The sequence below is a fragment of the Pseudopodoces humilis genome, chromosome 6 (genome assembly GCF_049639895.1).
Source record: "Pseudopodoces humilis isolate 2021_Gansu_Grassland_sample_001 chromosome 6, ASM4963989v1, whole genome shotgun sequence".
Taxonomy (NCBI): domain Eukaryota; kingdom Metazoa; phylum Chordata; class Aves; order Passeriformes; family Paridae; genus Pseudopodoces; species Pseudopodoces humilis.
Window position 1 is genome coordinate 648,967 of NC_142205.1, and position 20,713 is coordinate 669,679.

At 57.4% G+C, this 20,713-nt stretch overlaps 1 protein-coding gene across 1 annotated transcript; it reads right to left on the bottom strand.

The window, feature by feature from the left end:
* Positions 1–233: 233 nt before the first annotated feature.
* Positions 234–20,693, bottom strand: CCT7 (chaperonin containing TCP1 subunit 7). The gene is made up of 12 exons (XM_005532572.3): positions 20,550–20,693; positions 18,794–18,947; positions 17,228–17,334; positions 16,168–16,293; positions 15,624–15,676; positions 13,817–13,988; positions 12,696–12,860; positions 11,749–11,937; positions 11,174–11,271; positions 10,410–10,542; positions 6,862–7,068; positions 234–482 (listed from the first exon to the last, which is right to left on the bottom strand). The coding sequence occupies exons 1-12, from the start codon at positions 20,553–20,555 to the stop codon at positions 270–272; spliced, it is 1,623 nt and encodes a 540-aa protein (XP_005532629.1). The 5' UTR covers positions 20,556–20,693; the 3' UTR covers positions 234–269.
* Positions 20,694–20,713: the final 20 nt, after the last annotated feature.

Genomic DNA, 20,713 nt, shown 5'->3' on the forward strand with positions numbered 1-20,713 from the left:
CCGGGCGCGGGTCAGTGACTGTGGGGCCAGGCCGTTAATTACCGAGGTTTAATTAACAAACAGGTGCCCTCAGTGACTGTGGGGCCAGGCCGTTAATTACCGAGGTTTAATTAACGAACAGGTGCCCTCAGTGACTGTGGGGCCAGGCCGTTAATTACCGAGGTTTAATTAACGAACAGGTGCCCTCAGTGGTTGTGGGGCCGGGCGCGGGTCAGTGACTGTGGGGCCAGGCCGTTAATTACGGAGGTTTAATTAACGAACAGGTGCCCTCAGTGGTTGTGGGGCCGGGCGCGGGCGCGGGCCGCGGGCTCGCTGCTGGAGCGCGGGTTGCGGATGGTCTCGTCCACCGACACCACGAGGCACGCGGCCTCCGACGCCGCCGTCAGCGCGTTGATGCGCACCACCGCCGGCTCCCACACACACGCCGAGAAATTGTCTGCTATGTCCTCGTTGGTGACATCCACACCGTACCACATCCCGCCCTGGGGACACAGGGACAGGGGTCAGTGCCACATCCCGCCCTGGGGACACAGGGACAGGGGTCAGTGCCACATCCCGCCCTGGGGACACAGGGACAGGGGTCAGTGCCACATCCCGCCCTGGGGACACAGGGACACAGGGACAGGGGTCAGTGCCACATCCCGCCCTGGGGACACAGGGGTCAGTGCCACATCCCGCCCTGGGGACACAGGGGTCAGTGCCACATCCCGCCCTGGGGACACAGGGACACAGGGGTCAGTGCCACATCCCGCCCTGGGGACACAGGGGTCAGTGCCACATCCCGCTCTGGGGGACAGGGGGGACAAGGGGGACAAAGGTCATGGGGCTGGGTGGCAAAGGTGAAGGGAGAGGCCAGAGCCACCCTCGTGTTCCGCTGTGAAGGAAGCGTGTGAGGGAAATACAGAAATCCAAAGTGTGTGAGGGAAACACAGAAATCCAAAGTGTGTGAGGAAAACACAGAAATCCAAAGTGTGTGAGGGAAACACAGAAATCCAAAGTGTGTGAGGGAAACACAGAAATCCAAAGTGTGTGAGGGAAACACAGAAATCCAAAGTGTGTGAGGAAAGCACAGAAATCCAAAGTGTGTGAGGGAAACACAGAAATCCAAAGTGTGTGAGGGAAACACAGAAATCCAAAGTGTGTGAGGGAAACACAGAAATCCAAAGTGTGTGAGGAAAGCACAGAAATCCAAAGTGTGTGAGGGAAACACAGAAATCCAAAGTGTGTGAGGGAAACACAGAAATCCAAAGTGTGTGAGGGAAACACAGAAATCCAAAGTGTGTGAGGAAAACACAGAAATCCAAAGTGTGTGAGGAAAGCACAGAAATCCAAAGTGTGTGAGGGAAACACAGAAATCCAAAGTGTGTGAGGGAAACACAGAAATCCAAAGTGAGAAATCTTTGCTTTCAGCCACCAGAGCCACTGATGCCTTCTCAGAGCAGGCTCGCCCCAGTTCAGCATCACGGAGTCCCCGAGGCTGGAAAAGCCCTCCCAGAGCATCCAGCCCAGCCCTGTCCCCAGCCCCGAGTGCCACCTCCAGTCCTTCCCTGGACACCTCCTGGGACGGGCACTCCAAACCTCCCTGGGCAGCCCCTGCCCTGCAGCCGTGGAAGCCTCACAGTTCTGAGTGTCCCTGTGCTCCTGTCTCACAGTTCTGAGTGTCCCTGTGCTGCTCCTGTCTCAGTTCTGAGTGTCCCTGTGCTCCTGTCTCAGTTCTGAGTGTCCCTGTGCTCCTGCCTCAGTTCTGAGTGTCCCTGTGCTCCTGTCTCACAGTTCTGAGTGTCCCTGTGCTGCTCCTCACAGTTCTGAGTGTCCCTGTGCTCCTGTCTCACAGTTCTGAGTGTCCCTGTGCTCCTGTCTCACAGTTCTGAGTGTCCCTGTGCTCCTGTCTCACAGTTCTGAGTGTCCCTGTGCTCCTGTCTCAGTTCTGAGTGTCCCTGTGCTCCTGTCTCAGTTCTGAGTGTCCCTGTGCTCCTGTCTCACAGTTCTGAGTGTCCCTGTGCTCCTGTCTCACAGTTCTGAGTGTCCCTGTGCTCCTGTCTCACAGTTCTGAGTGTCCCTGTGCTCCTGTCTCACAGTTCTGAGTGTCCCTGTGCTCCTGTCTCAGTTCTGAGTGTCCCTGTGCTCCTGCCTCAGTTCTGAGTGTCCCTGTGCTGCTCCTCACAGTTCTGAGTGTCCCTGTGCTCCTGTCTCACAGTTCTGAGTGTCCCTGTGCTGCTCCTGTCTCAGTTCTGAGTGTCCCTGTGCTCCTGTCTCACAGTTCTGAGTGTCCCTGTGCTCCTGTCTCACAGTTCTGAGTGTCCCTGTGCTCCTGTCTCACAGTTCTGAGTGTCCCTGTGCTGCTCCTCACAGTTCTGAGTGTCCCTGTGCTCCTGTCTCACAGTTCTGAGTGTCCCTGTGCTCCTGTCTCACAGTTCTGAGTGTCCCTGTGCTGCTCCTCACAGTTCTGAGTGTCCCTGTGCTGCTCCTCACAGTTCTGTGTCCCTGTGCTGCTCCTGTCTCAGTTCTGAGTGTCCCTGTGCTCCTGTCTCACAGTTCTGAGTGTCCCTGTGCTCCTGTCTCAGTTCTGAGTGTCCCTGTGCTCCTGTCTCAGTTCTGAGTGTCCCTGTGCTCCTGTCTCACAGTTCTGAGTGTCCCTGTGCTCCTGTCTCACAGTTCTGAGTGTCCCTGTGCTCCTGTCTCACAGTTCTGAGTGTCCCTGTGCTCCTGTCTCACAGTTCTGAGTGTCCCTGTGCTCCTGTCTCACAGTTCTGAGTGTCCCTGTGCTCCTGTCTCACAGTTCTGAGTGTCCCTGTGCTCCTGTCTCACAGTTCTGAGTGTCCCTGTGCTCCTGTCTCAGTTCTGAGTGTCCCTGTGCTCCTGTCTCAGTTCTGAGTGTCCCTGTGCTCCTGTCTCAGTTCTGAGTGTCCCTGTGCTCCTGTCTCAGTTCTGAGTGTCCCTGTGCTCCTGCCTCAGTTCTGAGTGTCCCTGTGCTCCTGTCTCACAGTTCTGAGTGTCCTGTGCTCCTGTCTCACAGTTCTGAGTGTCCCTGTGCTCCTGTCTCAGTTCTGAGTGTCCCTGTGCTCCTGTCTCAGTTCTGAGTGTCCCTGTGCTCCTGTCTCAGTTCTGAGTGTCCCTGTGCTCCTGCCTCAGTTCTGAGTGTCCCTGTGCTCCTGTCTCACAGTTCTGAGTGTCCTGTGCTCCTGTCTCACAGTTCTGAGTGTCCCTGTGCTCCTGTCTCACAGTTCTGAGTGTCCCTGTGCTCCTGTCTCACAGTTCTGAGTGTCCCTGTGCTCCTGTCTCAGTTCTGAGTGTCCCTGTGCTGCTCCTCACAGTTCTGAGTGTCCCTGTGCTCCTGTCTCACAGTTCTGAGTGTCCCTGTGCTCCTGTCTCAGTTCTGAGTGTCCCTGTGCTCCTGTCTCACAGTTCTGAGTGTCCCTGTGCTCCTGTCTCACAGTTCTGAGTGTCCCTGTGCTCCTGTCTCACAGTTCTGAGTGTCCCTGTGCTCCTGTCTCAGTTCTGAGTGTCCCTGTGCTCCTGTCTCAGTTCTGAGTGTCCCTGTGCTCCTGTCTCAGTTCTGAGTGTCCCTGTGCTCCTGTCTCACAGTTCTGAGTGTCCCTGTGCTCCTGTCTCACAGTTCTGAGTGTCCCTGTGCTCCTGTCTCACAGTTCTGAGTGTCCCTGTGCTGCTCCTCACAGTTCTGAGTGTCCCTGTGCTCCTGTCTCACAGTTCTGAGTGTCCCTGTGCTCCTGTCTCACAGTTCTGAGTGTCCCTGTGCTCCTGTCTCACAGTTCTGAGTGTCCCTGTGCTCCTGTCTCAGTTCTGAGTGTCCCTGTGCTCCTGTCTCACAGTTCTGAGTGTCCCTGTGCTCCTGTCTCAGTTCTGAGTGTCCCTGTGCTCCTGTCTCACAGTTCTGAGTGTCCCTGTGCTCCTGTCTCACAGTTCTGAGTGTCCCTGTGCTCCTGTCTCACAGTTCTGAGTGTCCCTGTGCTGCTCCTCACAGTTCTGAGTGTCCCTGTGCTCCTGTCTCACAGTTCTGAGTGTCCCTGTGCTCCTGTCTCAGTTCTGAGTGTCCCTGTGCTCCTGTCTCACAGTTCTGAGTGTCCCTGTGCTGCTCCTCACAGTTCTGAGTGTCCCTGTGCTCCTGTCTCACAGTTCTGAGTGTCCCTGTGCTGCTCCTCACAGTTCTGAGTGTCCCTGTGCTCCTGTCTCACAGTTCTGAGTGTCCCTGTGCTCCTGTCTCACAGTTCTGAGTGTCCCTGTGCTCCTGTCTCAGTTCTGAGTGTCCCTGTGCTCCTGTCTCACAGTTCTGAGTGTCCCTGTGCTCCTGTCTCACAGTTCTGAGTGTCCCTGTGCTCCTGTCTCAGTTCTGAGTGTCCCTGTGCTCCTGTCTCACAGTTCTGAGTGTCCCTGTGCTCCTGTCTCACAGTTCTGAGTGTCCCTGTGCTCCTGTCTCACAGTTCTGAGTGTCCCTGTGCTCCTGCCTCAGTTCTGAGTGTCCCTGTGCTGCTCCTCACAGTTCTGAGTGTCCCTGTGCTCCTGTCTCACAGTTCTGAGTGTCCCTGTGCTCCTGTCTCAGTTCTGAGTGTCCCTGTGCTGCTCCTCACAGTTCTGAGTGTCCCTGTGCTCCTGTCTCAGTTCTGAGTGTCCCTGTGCTGCTCCTCACAGTTCTGAGTGTCCCTGTGCTCCTGTCTCACAGTTCTGAGTGTCCCTGTGCTCCTGTCTCAGTTCTGAGTGTCCCTGTGCTCCTGTCTCACAGTTCTGAGTGTCCCTGTGCTCCTGTCTCACAGTTCTGAGTGTCCCTGTGCTCCTGTCTCAGTTCTGAGTGTCCCTGTGCTCCTGTCTGTGTTCTGAGTGTCCCTGTGCTGCTCCTCACAGTTCTGAGTGTCCCTGTGCTCCTGTCTCACAGTTCTGAGTGTCCTGTGCTCCTGTCTCACAGTTCTGAGTGTCCCTGTGCTCCTGTCTCACAGTTCTGAGTGTCCCTGTGCTGCTCCTCACAGTTCTGAGTGTCCCTGTGCTCCTGTCTCACAGTTCTGAGTGTCCCTGTGCTCCTGTCTCAGTTCTGAGTGTCCCTGTGCTCCTGTCTCACAGTTCTGAGTGTCCCTGTGCTCCTGTCTCACAGTTCTGAGTGTCCCTGTGCTCCTGTCTCAGTTCTGAGTGTCCCTGTGCTCCTGTCTCACAGTTCTGAGTGTCCCTGTGCTCCTGTCTCAGTTCTGAGTGTCCCTGTGCTCCTGTCTCACAGTTCTGAGTGTCCCTGTGCTCCTGTCTCACAGTTCTGAGTGTCCCTGTGCTCCTGTCTCACAGTTCTGAGTGTCCCTGTGCTCCTGTCTCACAGTTCTGAGTGTCCTCTGCTCCTGTCTCACAGTTCTGAGTGTCCCTGTGCTCCTGTCTCACAGTTCTGAGTGTCCCTGTGCTCCTGTCTCAGTTCTGAGTGTCCCTGTGCTCCTGTCTCACAGTTCTGAGTGTCCCTGTGCTCCTGTCTCACAGTTCTGAGTGTCCCTGTGCTCCTGTCTCACAGTTCTGAGTGTCCCTGTGCTCCTGTCTCACAGTTCTGAGTGTCCTCTGCTCCTGTCTCACAGTTCTGAGTGTCCCTGTGCTCCTGTCTCACAGTTCTGAGTGTCCCTGTGCTCCTGTCTCAGTTCTGAGTGTCCCTGTGCTCCTGTCTCACAGTTCTGAGTGTCCCTGTGCTCCTGTCTCAGTTCTGAGTGTCCCTGTGCTCCTGTCTCAGTTCTGAGTGTCCCTGTGCTCCTGTCTCACTGCCCAGGTTCTGCACCCTCACTTTGGGCCCCACCATCAGCAGCAGGGTGAAAGGTGCTGGGGGTGACAGAATCCAAGGGACACAGCTCCAAGGACTGGAGCTGCCATCTCCCCAGGATCAGCACTCAGGACCTTCAGCCTGCAGCTCCTGTGTAGAACACTCGGCTCAGCCGATCCCTGCACTCTGCTTCCTTTAATGCTCAACACAGCAGCACCTTCCTAACAAATGCTGCGCTTCTGAGAGCAAATCCCAGCTCAGGAAGTCACTGACAGCTGGGATCAGAGGGAAAACAGCTCCTTTCCATTTCTAGCAGCCTGTGCCAGGCCCACACAAACAGGTGCTGGGATGTGACACAAACAGGGCGTTTAACCAAAGGGGACACGGCTGAGCTGGCAGAGCTGCACACACCGGCTGTGACAGACTGCAGGAGAGAGGAGCCCTGAGATCCCTGGGGACACAGCAGAACTGCACACACCGGCTGTGACAGACTGCAGGAGAGAGGAGCCCTGAGATCCCTGGGGACACAGCAGAGCTGCACACACTGGCTGTGACAGACTGCAGGAGAGAGGAACCCTGAGATCCCTGGGGACACAGCTGAGCTGCACACACCGGCTGTGACAGACTGCAGGAGAGAGGAGCCCTGAGATCCCTGGGGACACAGCAGAGCTGCACACACCGGCTGTGATGGGCTCTGAGGAACCCTGAGATCCCTGGGGACACAGCAGAGCTGCACACACCGGCTGTGACAGACTGCAGGACACAGGAACCCTGAGATCCCTGGGGACACGGCAGAGCTGCACACACCGGCTGTGACAGACTGCAGGACACAGGAACCCTGAGATCCCTGGGGACACAGCAGAGCTGCACACACCGGCTGTGACAGACTGCAGGACACAGGAACCCTGAGATCCCTGGGGACACAGCAGAGCTGCACACACCGGCTGTGACAGACTGCAGGACACAGTAACCCTGAGATCCCTGGGGACACAGCAGAACTGCACACACTGGCTGTGACAGACTGCAGGACACAGGAACCCTGAGATCCCTGGGGACACGGCAGAGCTGCACACACCGGCTGTGACAGACTGCAGGACACAGGAACCCCGGGAGCCCCGGGGCCGTACCTGGGCGTGCTTGGCTCGCAGCTTGTTGAGGATGTTGGTGGCGTCGAAGCCGGCGTTGTCGCAGAGCTGCCGCGGGATGATCTCCAGGGCCTTGGCGTAGGCGCCGATCAGCAGCTGCTGCTTGCCCGGGATGGTTCGAGAGTAATCCCGAAGGAACTTGGACAGCTCCATCTCGATGGCCCCGCCACCGGCCACCACCGAGTCATTCTGCAGGGACAGGCACAGCAGCAGGGCTGTCAGGCTGTGTCAGGGTGTATCAGGGTGTGTCAGGGTGTGTGTCAGGGTGTGTGTCAGGGTGTGTCAGGGTGTGTCAGGGTGTCAGGGTGTGTTAGGGTGTGTGTCAGGCTGTGTCAGGGTGTGTCAGGGTGTGTCAGGGTGTGTCAGGGTGTGTCAGGCTGTGTCAGGGTGTGTCAGGCTGTGTCAGGCTGTGTCAGGCTGTGTCAGGGTGTGTCAGGCTGTGTCAGGCTGTGTCAGGGTGTGTCAGGGTGTGTGTCAGGGTGTGTCAGGCTGTGTCAGGGTGTGTCAGGCTGTGTCAGGGTGTGTCAGGCTGTGTCAGGCTGTGTCAGGGTGTGTCAGGGTGTGTCAGGGCTGTCAGGGTGTGTCAGGGTGTGTCAGGGTGTGTGTCAGGGTGTGTCAGGGTGTCAGGGTGTGTCAGGCTGTGTCAGGCTGTGTCAGGGTGTGTCAGGGTGTGTCAGGGCTGTCAGGGTGTGTCAGGGTGTATCAGGGTGTGTCAGGGTGTGTGTCAGGGTGTGTGTCAGGGTGTGTCAGGGTGTCAGGGTGTGTTAGGGTGTGTGTCAGGCTGTGTCAGGGTGTGTCAGGGTGTGTCAGGCTGTGTCAGGGTGTGTCAGGCTGTGTCAGGCTGTGTCAGGGTGTGTCAGGGTGTGTCAGGCTGTGTCAGGGTGTGTCAGGGTGTGTCAGGGTGTGTCAGGCTGTGTCAGGCTGTGTCAGGCTGTGTCAGGGTGTGTGTCAGGGTGTGTCAGGGTGTGTCAGGGTGTGTGTCAGGCTGTGTCAGGCTGTGTCAGGCTGTGTGTCAGGGTGTGTCAGGGTGTGTCAGGCTGTGTCAGGCTGTGTCAGGCTGTGTCAGGGTGTGTCAGGCTGTGTCAGGCTGTGTCAGGGTGTGTCAGGGTGTGTCAGGCTGTGTCAGGCTGTGTCAGGCTGTGTCAGGGTGTGTCAGGCTGTGTCAGGCTGTGTCAGGCTGTGTCAGGCTGTGTCAGGGCTGTGTCAGGCTGTGTCAGGGCTGTGTCAGGCTGTGTCAGGCTGTGTCAGGCTGTGTGTCAGGGCTGTGTCAGGCTGTGTCAGGCTGTGTCAGGCTGTGTCAGGCTGTGTCAGGCTGTGTCAGGGTGTGTCAGGCTGTGTCAGGGCTGTGTCAGGGTGTGTCAGGCTGTGTCAGGGTGTGTCAGGCTGTGTCAGGGTGTGTCAGGGTGTGTCAGGGTGTGTGTCAGGCTGTGTCAGGCTGTGTCAGGGTGTGTGTCAGGGTGTGTGTCAGGCTGTGTCAGGCTGTGTCAGGCTGTGTCAGGCTGTGTCAGGCTGTGTCAGGCTGTGTCAGGCTGTGTCAGGGTGTGTCAGGCTGTGTCAGGCTGTGTCAGGGTGTGTCAGGCTGTGTCAGGCTGTGTCAGGCTGTGTCAGGCTGTGTCAGGCTGTGTCAGGGCTGTGTCAGGCTGTGTCAGGCTGTGTCAGGGTGTGTCAGGGTGTGTCAGGCTGTGTCAGGCTGTGTCAGGCTGTGTCAGGGTGTGTCAGGGTGTGTCAGGCTGTGTCAGGCTGTGTCAGGCTGTGTCAGGCTGTGTCAGGGTGTGTGTCAGGCTGTGTCAGGCTGTGTCAGGGTGTGTCAGGCTGTGTCAGGCTGTGTCAGGCTGTGTCAGGGTGTGTGTCAGGGTGTGTCAGGCTGTGTCAGGCTGTGTCAGGCTGTGTCAGGCTGTGTCAGGGCTGTGTCAGGCTGTGTCAGGGTGTGTCAGGCTGTGTCAGGCTGTGTCAGGCCGTGTCAGGGTGTGTCAGGGTGTGTCAGGCTGTGTCAGGCTGTGTCAGGCTGTGTCAGGGTGTGTCAGGGTGTGTCAGGGTGTGTCAGGGTGTGTCAGGCTGTGTCAGGCTGTGTCAGGCTGTGTCAGGCTGTGTCAGGCTGTGTCAGGCTGTGTCAGGGCTCTGTCAGGGTGTGTCAGGCTGTGTCAGGCTGTGTCAGGGTGTGTCAGGCTGTGTCAGGCTGTGTCAGGGCTCTGTCAGGGTGTGTCAGGGTGTGTCAGGCTGTGTCAGGGTGTGTGTCAGGCTGTGTCAGGCTGTGTCAGGCTGTGTCAGGCTGTGTCAGGGTGTGTCAGGCTGTGTCAGGCTGTGTCAGGCTGTGTCAGGCTGTGTCAGGCTGTGTCAGGCTGTGTCAGGGCTCTGTCAGGTGCTGCAGCCGCTGGGACCCTCTGACAGCACCACAGGGACGCACCAAGGGCAGCTCCAGCAGCTCAGCCCAGCTGAGCACGGGACAAAGCAGTTCTGGGGACACCACACCCACCCAAAGGGAGGGATGGCAGCTCACAGCCAACTCGGGCCAGGGACACTTCCCTCGCTTCCACAAAGCATCCAAAACTAAACAAACTGGCAGTGGCACCTTGCAGCTTTCTGTTTCTTCAGGAGATCAAAATTCCTGACGTGCTTCTCCCCAGCCCCTCAGGACATGCAGCCTCAGAGCCGCTTCCACCAGAAGCCACTCCTCCAGCAACACTGGAGTTTTGTGTCACCCAGAAACACCCAGAGCTTGGCAGTGCCACCCAGGACCAAACACCCACCCAGAGAGGCCCTGGACTTTTTGTGGTGCCCCCAGCCTGCCCTCAGAGCCAGGGGACTGTCGTGCCCTCAGAGTGGGCACCAAGAGAGGGGTCAAGTGGCTTTATGGGCACGGACACACACGTGCCATCAATCTGCTGTTCAATCTCCTCAAGATCCACCCAGCACAGCCAGACTGATCCCTTCATGGGGAGGATGGAGCTCCATGAGCTCCAGCTGTCCAGAAGTGCAGGAATGCCTGGAAAGCGGCCGGAAACGCCACCAAGGAACCGCACTTGAGTCAAGGCAGGAGATGCTGCTCAGTGTCCAGAGCCCTGAGCACGGCCTGGGGCGTGAGGAGCTCTCAGCAGCTGTGGCTGTGCCGATGCCCTGGCAGGGCAGGGGAGCTCAGGGCTCACCTTGATGGCTCTCCTGACCATGAGGGCTCACCTTGATGGCTCTCCTGACCATCATGAGGGCTCACCTTGATGGCTCTCCTGACCATCATGAGGGCTCACCTTGATGGCTCTCCTGACCATGAGGGCTCACCTTGATGGCTCTCCTGACCATGAGGGCTCACCTTGATGGCTCTCCTAACCATGAGGGCTCACCTTGATGGCTCTCCTGACCATGAGGGCTCACCTTGATGGCTCTCCTGACCATCATGAGGGCTCACCTTGATGGCTCTCCTGACCATGAGGGCTCACCTTGATGGCTCTCCTGACCATCATGAGGGCTCACCTTGATGGCTCTCCTGACCATGAGGGCTCACCTTGATGGCTCTCCTGACCATCATGAGGGCTCACCTTGATGGCTCTCCTGACGATCATGATGGCATCGTGCAGCGAGCGCTCCGTCTCCTCCATGAACTGCTCGGCGCCCCCGCGCAGGATGATGGTGCACGTCTTGGCCTTGGGGCAGCCCGTGAAGAAGTTGTACCTGCCAGAGGGAGTGTGTGGTGTGGAGGAGAAGCTGCTGCTGCTGCTGCACAGGCAGTGTGGGAACAGAGCCAACCCTGCAGCCTCACAGCCCCAGAGGATCCTGGGCTGAGGAGGAGCCGAGCCAGGGAACACCGAAGTGAAATTCCAGCTGACCCAGGAAAATCCATCCTCTTCCTGTTGCCAGGGATTGACACTGAACTGCTGCTCCCAGGAGGGCAGCAGCCAGCCCCAAACAGGACTGCTCCTCCAGCAACAGGAGCTGTCCCCAGCTTCACCTGGGAGTGTCAAGCTGGGACATCACAGGAGTGCCACAATCGGCCCCAAAATGTGCTGGTTTTCCATTACAAATGCAACAGTACCTCTGTGCCTTTTACACAGCACTGCAGAATAAACATGGATTTTAACAGCACTTACAAGAGGTTTGAACTCAATAAAATCTTGCTCCTGCCCCTTCCCTCAGCCTCAAAAAGCCTCAATTCTGGCTACAATAAAACAGACATTTTGGAACAACCTTGTTTTCATCTCAACAGCTTGAGAGATGCTGACCCCGCCAATGCTTTGACCCCACCTTTTCCACCTGCTCTGAGAGGGCCTGCAGAGCATTACAGGTTTGCAGCTGGTGTTTTTACCTCTCTCCCCCAATCTGGGTCTCCTCAAAGAGCTCACAGTGGCCCAGCACATCATCTGACAGGGCATTGACACTGGTCTGGATGGATCCCCCACAGGCCTGCAGGGAATGGAGACACACAAATGACCAGTGCTGACAATCCACACCGACCTCCCGGCAGGCTGCGCTCTTCAGGGACAGCCCAGCTGCTGAGCTGCTGCAAACCCATCCTGCAGATTCAGGAAAACCCTTTTCCCTCCCTCTCCTCAGACCCAGACCAACCCTCGACAGGAAAATAAGATTGTACAGCTTCAAGGTGCTGACTCACAGGCTCCAGAGGCCAGGAGATACACAAAGAAAGCTCAGAAAAAACCACTCATGATGGAACAGGGAAAAACTCAGGAAAATAAACCTCCACTGATGCACTGATCAGATCTTTCCATGTCCCACCACGCTGGCAGTGTGGGACTGTTCATCCCACCAGGGAACAGCCCTGTCCTTTCAAATCCCCCTGAGGAGCAGTGAGAGCAGCTGTGCCCAGCCTGGGCTGTCAGAGCTGAGAACAAAGGCTTTCCTGCAGGCCAGGGCAGCTCTCACCATCATGGTCCTCTTGAGATCCTCCTCCGGGACGCGGCCGGCACAGAACATGTCCCTGTCTGCGAAGTACTGGGTGGCCACGTCCCCGATGGGCAGCTTGGACAGCACCACCTTGGCCCCTGACTTGTGGATTTTGTCCAGTTTGTCGTACAGGATGTTCCACTCTGCATCCACGATGGCCTGGTAATCCTGGCAGGAGGGGAGAGGGACAGGTGTCCCTGTGCCAGGGGTGCCACACGCACATCCTGGCACAGAGCAGCTCTGCAGCACTGCCCAACGCCTGCTGACCCTCAGGGGCTCCTGCAGCACCCCAAACCTGCTGCACAAGCTGGCCCTGCAAGGCCACTCGGCACTGAGCTGCTGGCTCAGCACAGCTGGGGCCACAAACGTGTCCTGAACCTGCTGGGATTCCCAGTCTGCTCATTCCCAAGGGCAGCACAGCCCACCAGGCGTTTCCAAACGTGGGCAGAAGGCAAACCCCATTATCGTGGGATGCTTGGGGTGGGAAGGGACCTTTTACAGGTCATCCAGTGCCACCCCTGCCATGGGCAGGGACACCTTCCACCCCACCCCATCTCACCTTGGGCACTGCCAGGGATCCAGGGGCAGCCCCAGCTGCTCTGGGCACCTGTGCCAGGGCCTCAACACCCTCTCAGACAGGAATTCCCTGCAAAGATCCCATCCAGCCCTGCCCTCTGGCACTGGGAGCCATTCCCTGGCTCCTGTCCCTCCAGCCCTTGTCCCCAGTCCCTCTCCAGCTCTCCTGGAGCCCCTTCAGGCCCTGCAAGGGGCTCTGAGCTCTCCCTGGAGCCTCCCCTTCTCCAGGGGAACATTCTCAGCTGTCCCAGCCTGGCTCCAGCCCTCCCATCTCATCTCTCCCCGGGGGATGAGCAGCCCCAGGTGTGCCAGGGCCAGGGAGCCAGGCCAGGCTCCCCTGTGGCTCTTACCTCCACCGTGTTGACTCTGACCTCGGCGTTGTCCTTCTCAGCTTTCAGCTCCAGCTCCACGTTGAGCAGGGCGATTTTGGGGGACTGGTACTTCTTGGGCTGCATCTCAAACCCAGCGTAGGAGAAAGTTTTCTTAAAGGCAACTCCAGCCACCAGCTGGGAGTCCTGGAACACAGGGATCTGCCTCAGGCTCAGCTCCTGAGGTTTTCTGCACAGGGTTAGTAACAACTCCCACAGGACACTCCCTGCTTCCAGAGGCCTCATTTACAAATGAAGCACTGTCTCCTTTGATTAACCCACTTGTAGAGGAAATGAGCAGCAAGCTTTTCTTTCAGCTCACAAAAGCAGCTTCCTCTCTAGCCGTCAAAACTCCACAGCCAAAAACTCCTCACACATCTTGAAGATCAAGGAGAGGAGCAATCAGTTCTCTCCCTGATCTCTTTCCCATTCCTCCCCTCTGAACTTTTGGATATTTCTCATTCACAGCCCCACTGGGGGCTGGTTTTTGCTCTGATTTGTCTTTCCAAGTTCCATCACCACCTCCTGGATTTTCTGCAGCAGGACAGCCCTGTCCAACACCATTCCCTGGCATGAGCTCCTCCATTTCCTGGGTGAAGAAGTCAGGATCTGAATCTCCCTCTCCCCAGGGGCTGTCCCACAGCCAGGACCAATCCCCTGCCACGTATCCCAGGCACAACAGCTTTTCCAGCCACACCTCCCACCTGCCCTGCCCACCACTAAATCAGCTTCATGAGGTCTTCCCTGCGTTTTTCCCAACCCAGTAATCCTACATACAACCAGGACTTTTGGATCCAGAAATAACAAAGATTTCCCACCAAAAAAAAAAAAAATATTTGTGGTGAGATAAATGGAATTTTATCAGCTACAGCTTTTGCTGCAGTGAGGTGAAGAGTGTATTTAGCTCAAAAACCAGAACCCCTACCTATGGAAAAGACACCCAGCCCCACCTGCCAAGCTTCCTCCTCACACCAACAGCTTTGTTCCACTTTGGGAATTGCCAACAGGCACTGTCAAGCCAGGCTGCACTTCTGCTAGAGCCAAGGCAGCACCAGAGCTGGGATTTCTGTCCCCCAGCCCTTCAGGAAGGCTCCAACACTTACTTCCAAAGCTCCTCCTTGCACCTTCTTTATCCCAATCATCTTGAGCTGCAACAAGTCGTCCAACATCATCACAGCATCGACAACCATCTTGGAGAAGAACTCCTTGCTCTGGGAGATGAGCTTGGAGCTCAGGGCTGTGGCTGCACACTTTTCCAGGAGACTCCTCTGCTCACTGCAGGAAAGGAGAAACAAAGGTTTGGTCACCTGCCAGATCTTTTCACAAACCCCAAACACAGATTTAGGCTGGAAAACACCTTTAAGATCATTCGGTCCAACACTGCTCAGGCCACCACTGCCCCTCGTCCCCAAGTGCCACCTCCAAGGGCTTTGAAATCCTCCAAAGGATGGGCACTCCACCCCTGCCTTTTCCATGTAGGAATATTCCCAAAATCCACCCTGAGCTCCCCTGAGGCCGTTCCCTCTCCTCCTGTCCCTGTTCCCTGGGAGCAGTTCCCAAATCCCCCCCGGCTGTCCCCTCCTGCCAGGAACTTGTGCAGAGCCAGAAATTCCCCCTGAGCCTCCTTTGCTCCAGCCTGAGCCCCTTCCCAGCTCCCTCAGGAATTCTCCAGCCCCTTCCCAGCTCCCTCAGGAATTCTCCAGCCCCTTCCCAGCTCCCTCAGGAATTCTCCAGCCCCTTCCCAGCTCCCTCAGGAATTCTCCAGCCCCTTCCCAGCTCCCTCAGGAATTCTCCAGCCCCTTCCCAGCTCCCTCAGGAATTCTCCAGCCCCTTCCCAGCTCCCTCAGCAATTCTCCAGCCCCTTCCCAGCTCCCTCAGGAATTCTCCAGCCCCTTCCCAGCTCCCTCAGGAATTCTCCAGCCCTTTCCCAGCCCCTCAGAGTCCTTCTTGTCATGAGGAGCCCAAAATCCTGACAGAGGCAAAGATCAGCTCCCTCCTGTTAATGGGGAGAACAATCCCAGACTGACAAATCCCAGACTGACAAATCCCAGACTGACAAATCCCAGACTGACAAATCCCAATCTCCTCTTTAGAGCTGGAGCAGCAGCCCAGCCCTGACGAGGCTGGTGGGTTTTTATGCTCCTATAATCCCAAAATCACAGGTGCCTTCCCTCATGCCAAGGCAGGAAGGTGTTTCTGAGAGCCTCTAAAGGCAGCAGATTGCCTGAAGTACTAACTCAGGTAATGCATGTGCAGCTCAGGGGGTGACACACAGGGGGTGGGGAGGTGTGGCTCCAGCTGCCAGGCTCTGTCCCCCGTGGGAACCACTCTACTTCCCATCACAGGATCACATTTGGGATTTTTCCCAGCGTTTTTTTTTTTAGCACTTGGGTTTGGACAGCCCATTTTGGTTTATTCAAGATGCTTATGCAGTTGAAATACTTCAAAATAACTGCAGGGATTAGCAAGATCAGGTAAACAAGAGGTTAAAATCCAGGGAGGAAAGGAACTCCAGTATTCTCACCTCAGCTGAAGGGGTCACTGCTATGAGCTATCTACCTTGCTGTGTGACAGCTAAAAAGGGATCAGATCCTCAGGGAAGTGCTGAGATTTAACATTGCCACTGACTGCAGCAAGAGCTCCAAGACTCCACCGCTGCAAAAAAGAAATCAGGCCACTTATTTTGGTGCCCAGCTTCCTCCCTGAGCGCTGGGAGACACTGCCCTACATCATCCCCTGCAGCCAAGTGAGGGCACAGCACTGCCCCTGGGGGAGCAGGAAATTCCAGGGATGTTGGGAACGACCCCACTGTGGGGCTGCAGCTCCAGGAGCCACCTGGAGCCCGAATTCAGGAGCACCCTGACAGCTGGAGCCCAGGACACAAACAGGTCACCTCCAAGGGAAACTTACTCTTTATCCTCCTTCTTGACAGAGACAGCGATGTCTTTGATCTTGTTCACAGCCTGGCAAAAAGGCAACAGCTGCATTAATGATTTATGCTCCTGAGCTGGTGACAGCTCCAAACTCTCTCCTTGTATTTTATCTTTTATTCTCTGCTCCAACTGAAGTTACAAGTGTTTCAGTTATTCCACCCCTGCCAGCTCAGTAATTCCAAGGATACACCAATAAATGAGGAGCAGGCTCAGAGCTGCTCTGCTGTTTCTGTTTTCAGCAGAGATCCTGGGAATCAAAGGGCTATTGGGGAATGAACCTCCAAGAATCAGCTTAATGGGCCCAACGTGGCTCAACAAAGGACGGCAGAGAACAGGAGAATGGAAAATGAGCTTTCCATTTATTCCTCCTTGCTTGGGAAGAGCCCCGAAGGAAGCACTCCAGAGGTACAGAGTGGTGCCAGTGGGCACTGGCAGCGGGAGATGGCTGTGGGCACTCCCCACACCCAGTGCCAGGTGCCTTTCCCTGGCAGTGTGTGCCCGCCCCAGCCCCCGCGGCTCACCAGCTGCGTGGCCGTGCGGAAGGCTCGGATGATGATCTGGGGATGGAGCCCCTCCTCCACGTAGGGCTTCACCTGCTTCAGGAACTCGGCCGCCAGCAGGGTCACGGACGTGGTGCCATCCCCCACCTGCAGCCACAGGGGACACTGCGTCACCCCCACAGTGCCACCCCTACAGTGTCACCCCAACACTGGGTCACCCCCACAGTGCCACCCCAACACTGGGTCACCCCCACAGTGCCACCCCTACAGTACCTGTGTCACCCCCACAGTGCCACCCCTACAGTACCTGTGTCACCCCCACAGTGTCACCCCTACAGTGGGCCACCCCCACAGTGTCACCCCCACAATACCTGTGTCACCCCCACAGTGTCACCCCTACAGTGTCACCCCCACACTGTGTCACCCCCACAGTGTCACCCCCACAGTGCCACCCTCACACTGGGTCACCCCCACAGTGTCACCCCTATGCTGTGCCACCCTCACACTGCAGAGACCACCTGAGAGCAGCTGCAAAACCACTGGAGAGCTTCCAGAGCTCAGGATTTTCTCTGCTCACAGATTTGTGGCTGAATTCCTCAGTGATTCAGAGTGGTCTGGGTTGGAGGGACCCCAAATCCCCCCCATTCCCACCCCAGCCATGGCAGGGACAGCTCCCACTGTCCCAGGAGCTCCAGCCCCAGTGTCCAGCCTGGCCTTGGGCACTGCCAGGGATCCAGGGGCAGCCCCAGCTGCTCTGGGCACCTGTGCCAGGCACTGCCCACCCTGCCAGGAACAATTCCTGCCCAAAATCCCATCCAGCCCTGCCCTCTGGCACTGGGAGCCATTCCCTGGCTCCTGTCCCCAGTCCCTCTCCAGCTCTCCTGGAGCCCCTGCAGGGACTCTCAGCATTCCCTGCATTTTGCCCTTCTCCAGGGGAACATTCCCAGCTCTCCCAGCCTGGCTCCAGAGCAGGCAGAGTAAATCCCAGCACTCCAAGAGCAATTCCCAGCAGCCAGCAGCAAGCCCAGGGCAGCACTGCCACTCGAGCTGCACCCCAGGCACAGCCAGGCTCCCCTCCCACCTCTGCATCCTGGGATTTGGCGATGTCCACCAAGGTCTTGGCGGCAGGATGGACAACGTCCAGCAGCTTCAGGATGGTGGCCCCGTCGTTGGAGATGGTGGCTTTGCCTGGGGTTGATGGAGAAAAGGAAGTTAAAGGCAGCCTGACATTACCAGGGGTAAAACCCTGTCTCTGGGGCTCTCAGGAGAGCTCAGCAGGCTCCTCTGCTCCACCAGAACTGAGTCCTTCCAGCCCATTTGTGGAGCAGATTCAGTGAAGTCAGTCTGACAGCAGAACAACTTTACACACCAACAAAGGCTTGGAATTAATTTCCCTCTTCTCAAAGGCCTCCCCAGACAGATAAAACCATATTCTAGTCTGATACTTGCATGAAGAAAGAGCCTAGAAATTGTATTAGCTATCATAAGGTAAGTTTAAATCAAATGATCTTTTCGAAAAACGGTTTCTTACAGTTCCTATTTGTAAAAGCTATTTAAAGACAATATTAAGCCTTTTCACTCCACCCTTCAGTAACAAAAATAAAAAATAATTAATTTGGTGACTTCATAAAAATCTTTTCAAAGTGAGGGCAAAGCCCATCTCTAAATCACATCCCAGAAAAAAAAAAAGATTAAAAATCAACCCAGGAACATCCACTGACCTCACACTCAGCCACAACTGCTGAGTAACTCCACAGCTATCATGAGCCTCATTTAAAAACAGAGATGACTAAAAATACCTGAAGATGGGTTCCAGACTCTCTGTTTGTCCTGCACAGACCTACACTGGGCACACCCAGCCCCAGTGACTCTGCATCTCCCCAGGGAGCAGGTAGGGAACCCTCAGGCTGGACTGGGCTTTCCAGGGACACGTCCTGCACAGACCTACACTGGGCACACCCAGCCCCACTGACTCTGCATCTCCCCAGGGAGCTCACAGGAACCCTCAGGCTGGACTGGGCTTTCCAGGGACACGTCCTGCACTGTCACTACACTGGGCACATCCAGCCCCACTGACTCTGCATCTCCCCAGGGAGCTCACAGGGACCCTCAGGCTGGACCAGCCTTTCCAGGGACATGTCCTGCACTGTCACTACACTGGGCACACCCAGCCCCAGTGACTCTGCATCTCCCCAGGGAGCTCACAGGGACCCTCAGGCTGGACTGGGCTTTCCAGGGACACGTCCTGCACTGTCACTACACTGGGCACATCCAGCCCCACTGACTCTGCATCTCCCCAGGGAGCAGGTAGGGAACCCTCAGGCTGGACTGGGCTTTCCAGGGACACGTCCTGCACTGTCACTACACTGGGCACATCCAGCCCCTCTGACTCTGCATCTCCCCAGGGAGCTCACAGGGACCCTCAGGCTGGACTGGGCTTTCCAGGGACACGTCCTGCACTGTCACTACACTGTCACTACACTGGGCACATCCAGCCCCTCTGACTCTGCATCTCCCCAGGGAGCTCACAGGGACCCTCAGGCTGGACCAGCCTTTCCAGGGACACAGAGGCAGAGCTGAGGCTCTGCTGTGAGGCTGAGCCCAGCGTGGCTGTGGCTGCTGCAGTGCCCTGTGCCTGGCGCCGTACCCCGATCGTCCACGATGAGCTTGTCCATGCCGCGCGGGCCCAGCGTGGTGCGCACGGCCTCGGCGATCACCTGGCACGCGTTGATGTTGCTGACCAGCTGCGGGATGCCCTGCGAGGTGTCCGTGCCCTCCTTCAGCAGGATAACCGGTGTTGGCTGCAGGACAAGCACAGCACAGCTCGCATCCCAAGAGCAACAACCCGCAGCAAACTCCCTACACAAACTCCCCGACAGACACAGCAAGAACTGAGCAAAAACACGCTCCCAATTCCTGTGCTCCACACAAGCCAGCCGCCTCCCGCAGCCCTGGCAGCTCCCACTAACTGTCCCAAAAATAACAGCAGCTCCTTGGGGCAGCCCTGCCCAGCCAGGCTCTGATCTGATGCTGGCCTGCAGGAGACAGAACATGCAGAGTTACAGAGACAGTCAAGAACCAAATCTGGGTGCTGGAAGCATCAGAGAAGCTCTGGCTGCTCCATCCCTGGGAGCATCCAAGGGCAGGGTGGACACCGAAGCTTGGAGCAATCTGGGATAATGGGAGGTGTCCCTCCCTGCCCATGGCACGGACAGAGGCACTGGGTGGGTTTTAAGGTCCTTTCAACCCAAACCATCCCATGAATGCTGCAACCATCTGACAGGCAGAGCTCAGACAAAGCCCAAACACAGCCAAACTTGGGATGCACCAGTTCGGAACAGCTGCCAGCAGACACACAACTGGCACAGAATTATTGTACAAACTGTGCTTGTGGCACTGGGGGGGCACGAGAACAGGAAAAGGAGCTACTGGAGAGGGCTCAGTGACGGGCACAAGGAACATCTTTGGGGTCTGGAGCACTTATCCCATGAGGAGACTGCAGGAGCTGGGCCTGGTCAGGCGGCAGAAGGGAAGGCTGAGAGGGGATCCCATCAATCCATACAAATCTCTCCAAGGCAGTGCCAGGAGGTTGGTGCCAGACTCTTTTTGTTGGTGCCCAGTAACAGGACATAAATTAAACCAAAAAGTTCCATCTCAACGTAAGAACTTCTTTCCAGGGAGGGTGACAGAGCCCTGGGACAGCTGCACAGGACAGCCTGGAGTGTTCCCCTCTGGCGACACCCCAAACCCACCGGGATATCCCCGTGTCACCCGCTCCAGCTGCCCCTGCCTGGGCAGGGGGTTGAACTGAATCATCTCCAGCCCTGACTGTTCTGTGATTCCCGAAACCTGGGAAGATTTTGTGGAAGAAAACGTACATCTTCCCTCCACACCCAGCAGAGCAGGAACCTCAAGAGAAAAGGAACGGTTTCTCCCCGGGGAAAGTCAGGCTGGAGACACATCCAGCTCCCGCATCACCGCGGGGCCGGGGGCAGCTCCGGGGCCGGGGGCAGCTCCGGGGCCGGGGGCAGCTCCGGGGCCGGGGGCAGCTCCGGGCCGGGAGCAGCTCCGGGGCCGGGGGCAGCTCCGGGCCGGGAGCAGCTCCGGGGCCGGGGGCAGCTCCGGGGCTCCGGGCCGCCGCTCCCATCCCTTCCAGCCCGGCACCGGCCCGCCCGCCACAGCCCGGGTACCGCCAGGCCCGCGCTGTCCATCCCCGCGCCCGGCCCGCCGCGACCGCTCCACAGCCGGGCCCGGGGGGGGGGCGGGGCCCCGGGGGCCGTGCGGCGGGGCGAGAGGCGGGGATGGCGGGGGATGGCGGCGGATGGCGGCGGATGGCGGCGGATGGCGGCGGATGGATGGATGGATGGTAGCGGATGGATGGATGGCGGCGCGGGGTCACTCACCATCATCGCGGCGGCTGCTGGCTCCCGGCCCCCCACAATGCACCGCGCACGCCCAGAACCTTCCCGGGGCGGGCCGCGATGGATCACTATTTGGCAGGGAGGGAAGAGGGCGCAATTGTAATGGAGCGTTTTTTGGCAGCGGACACCGCGGCGACAGCGAGCTG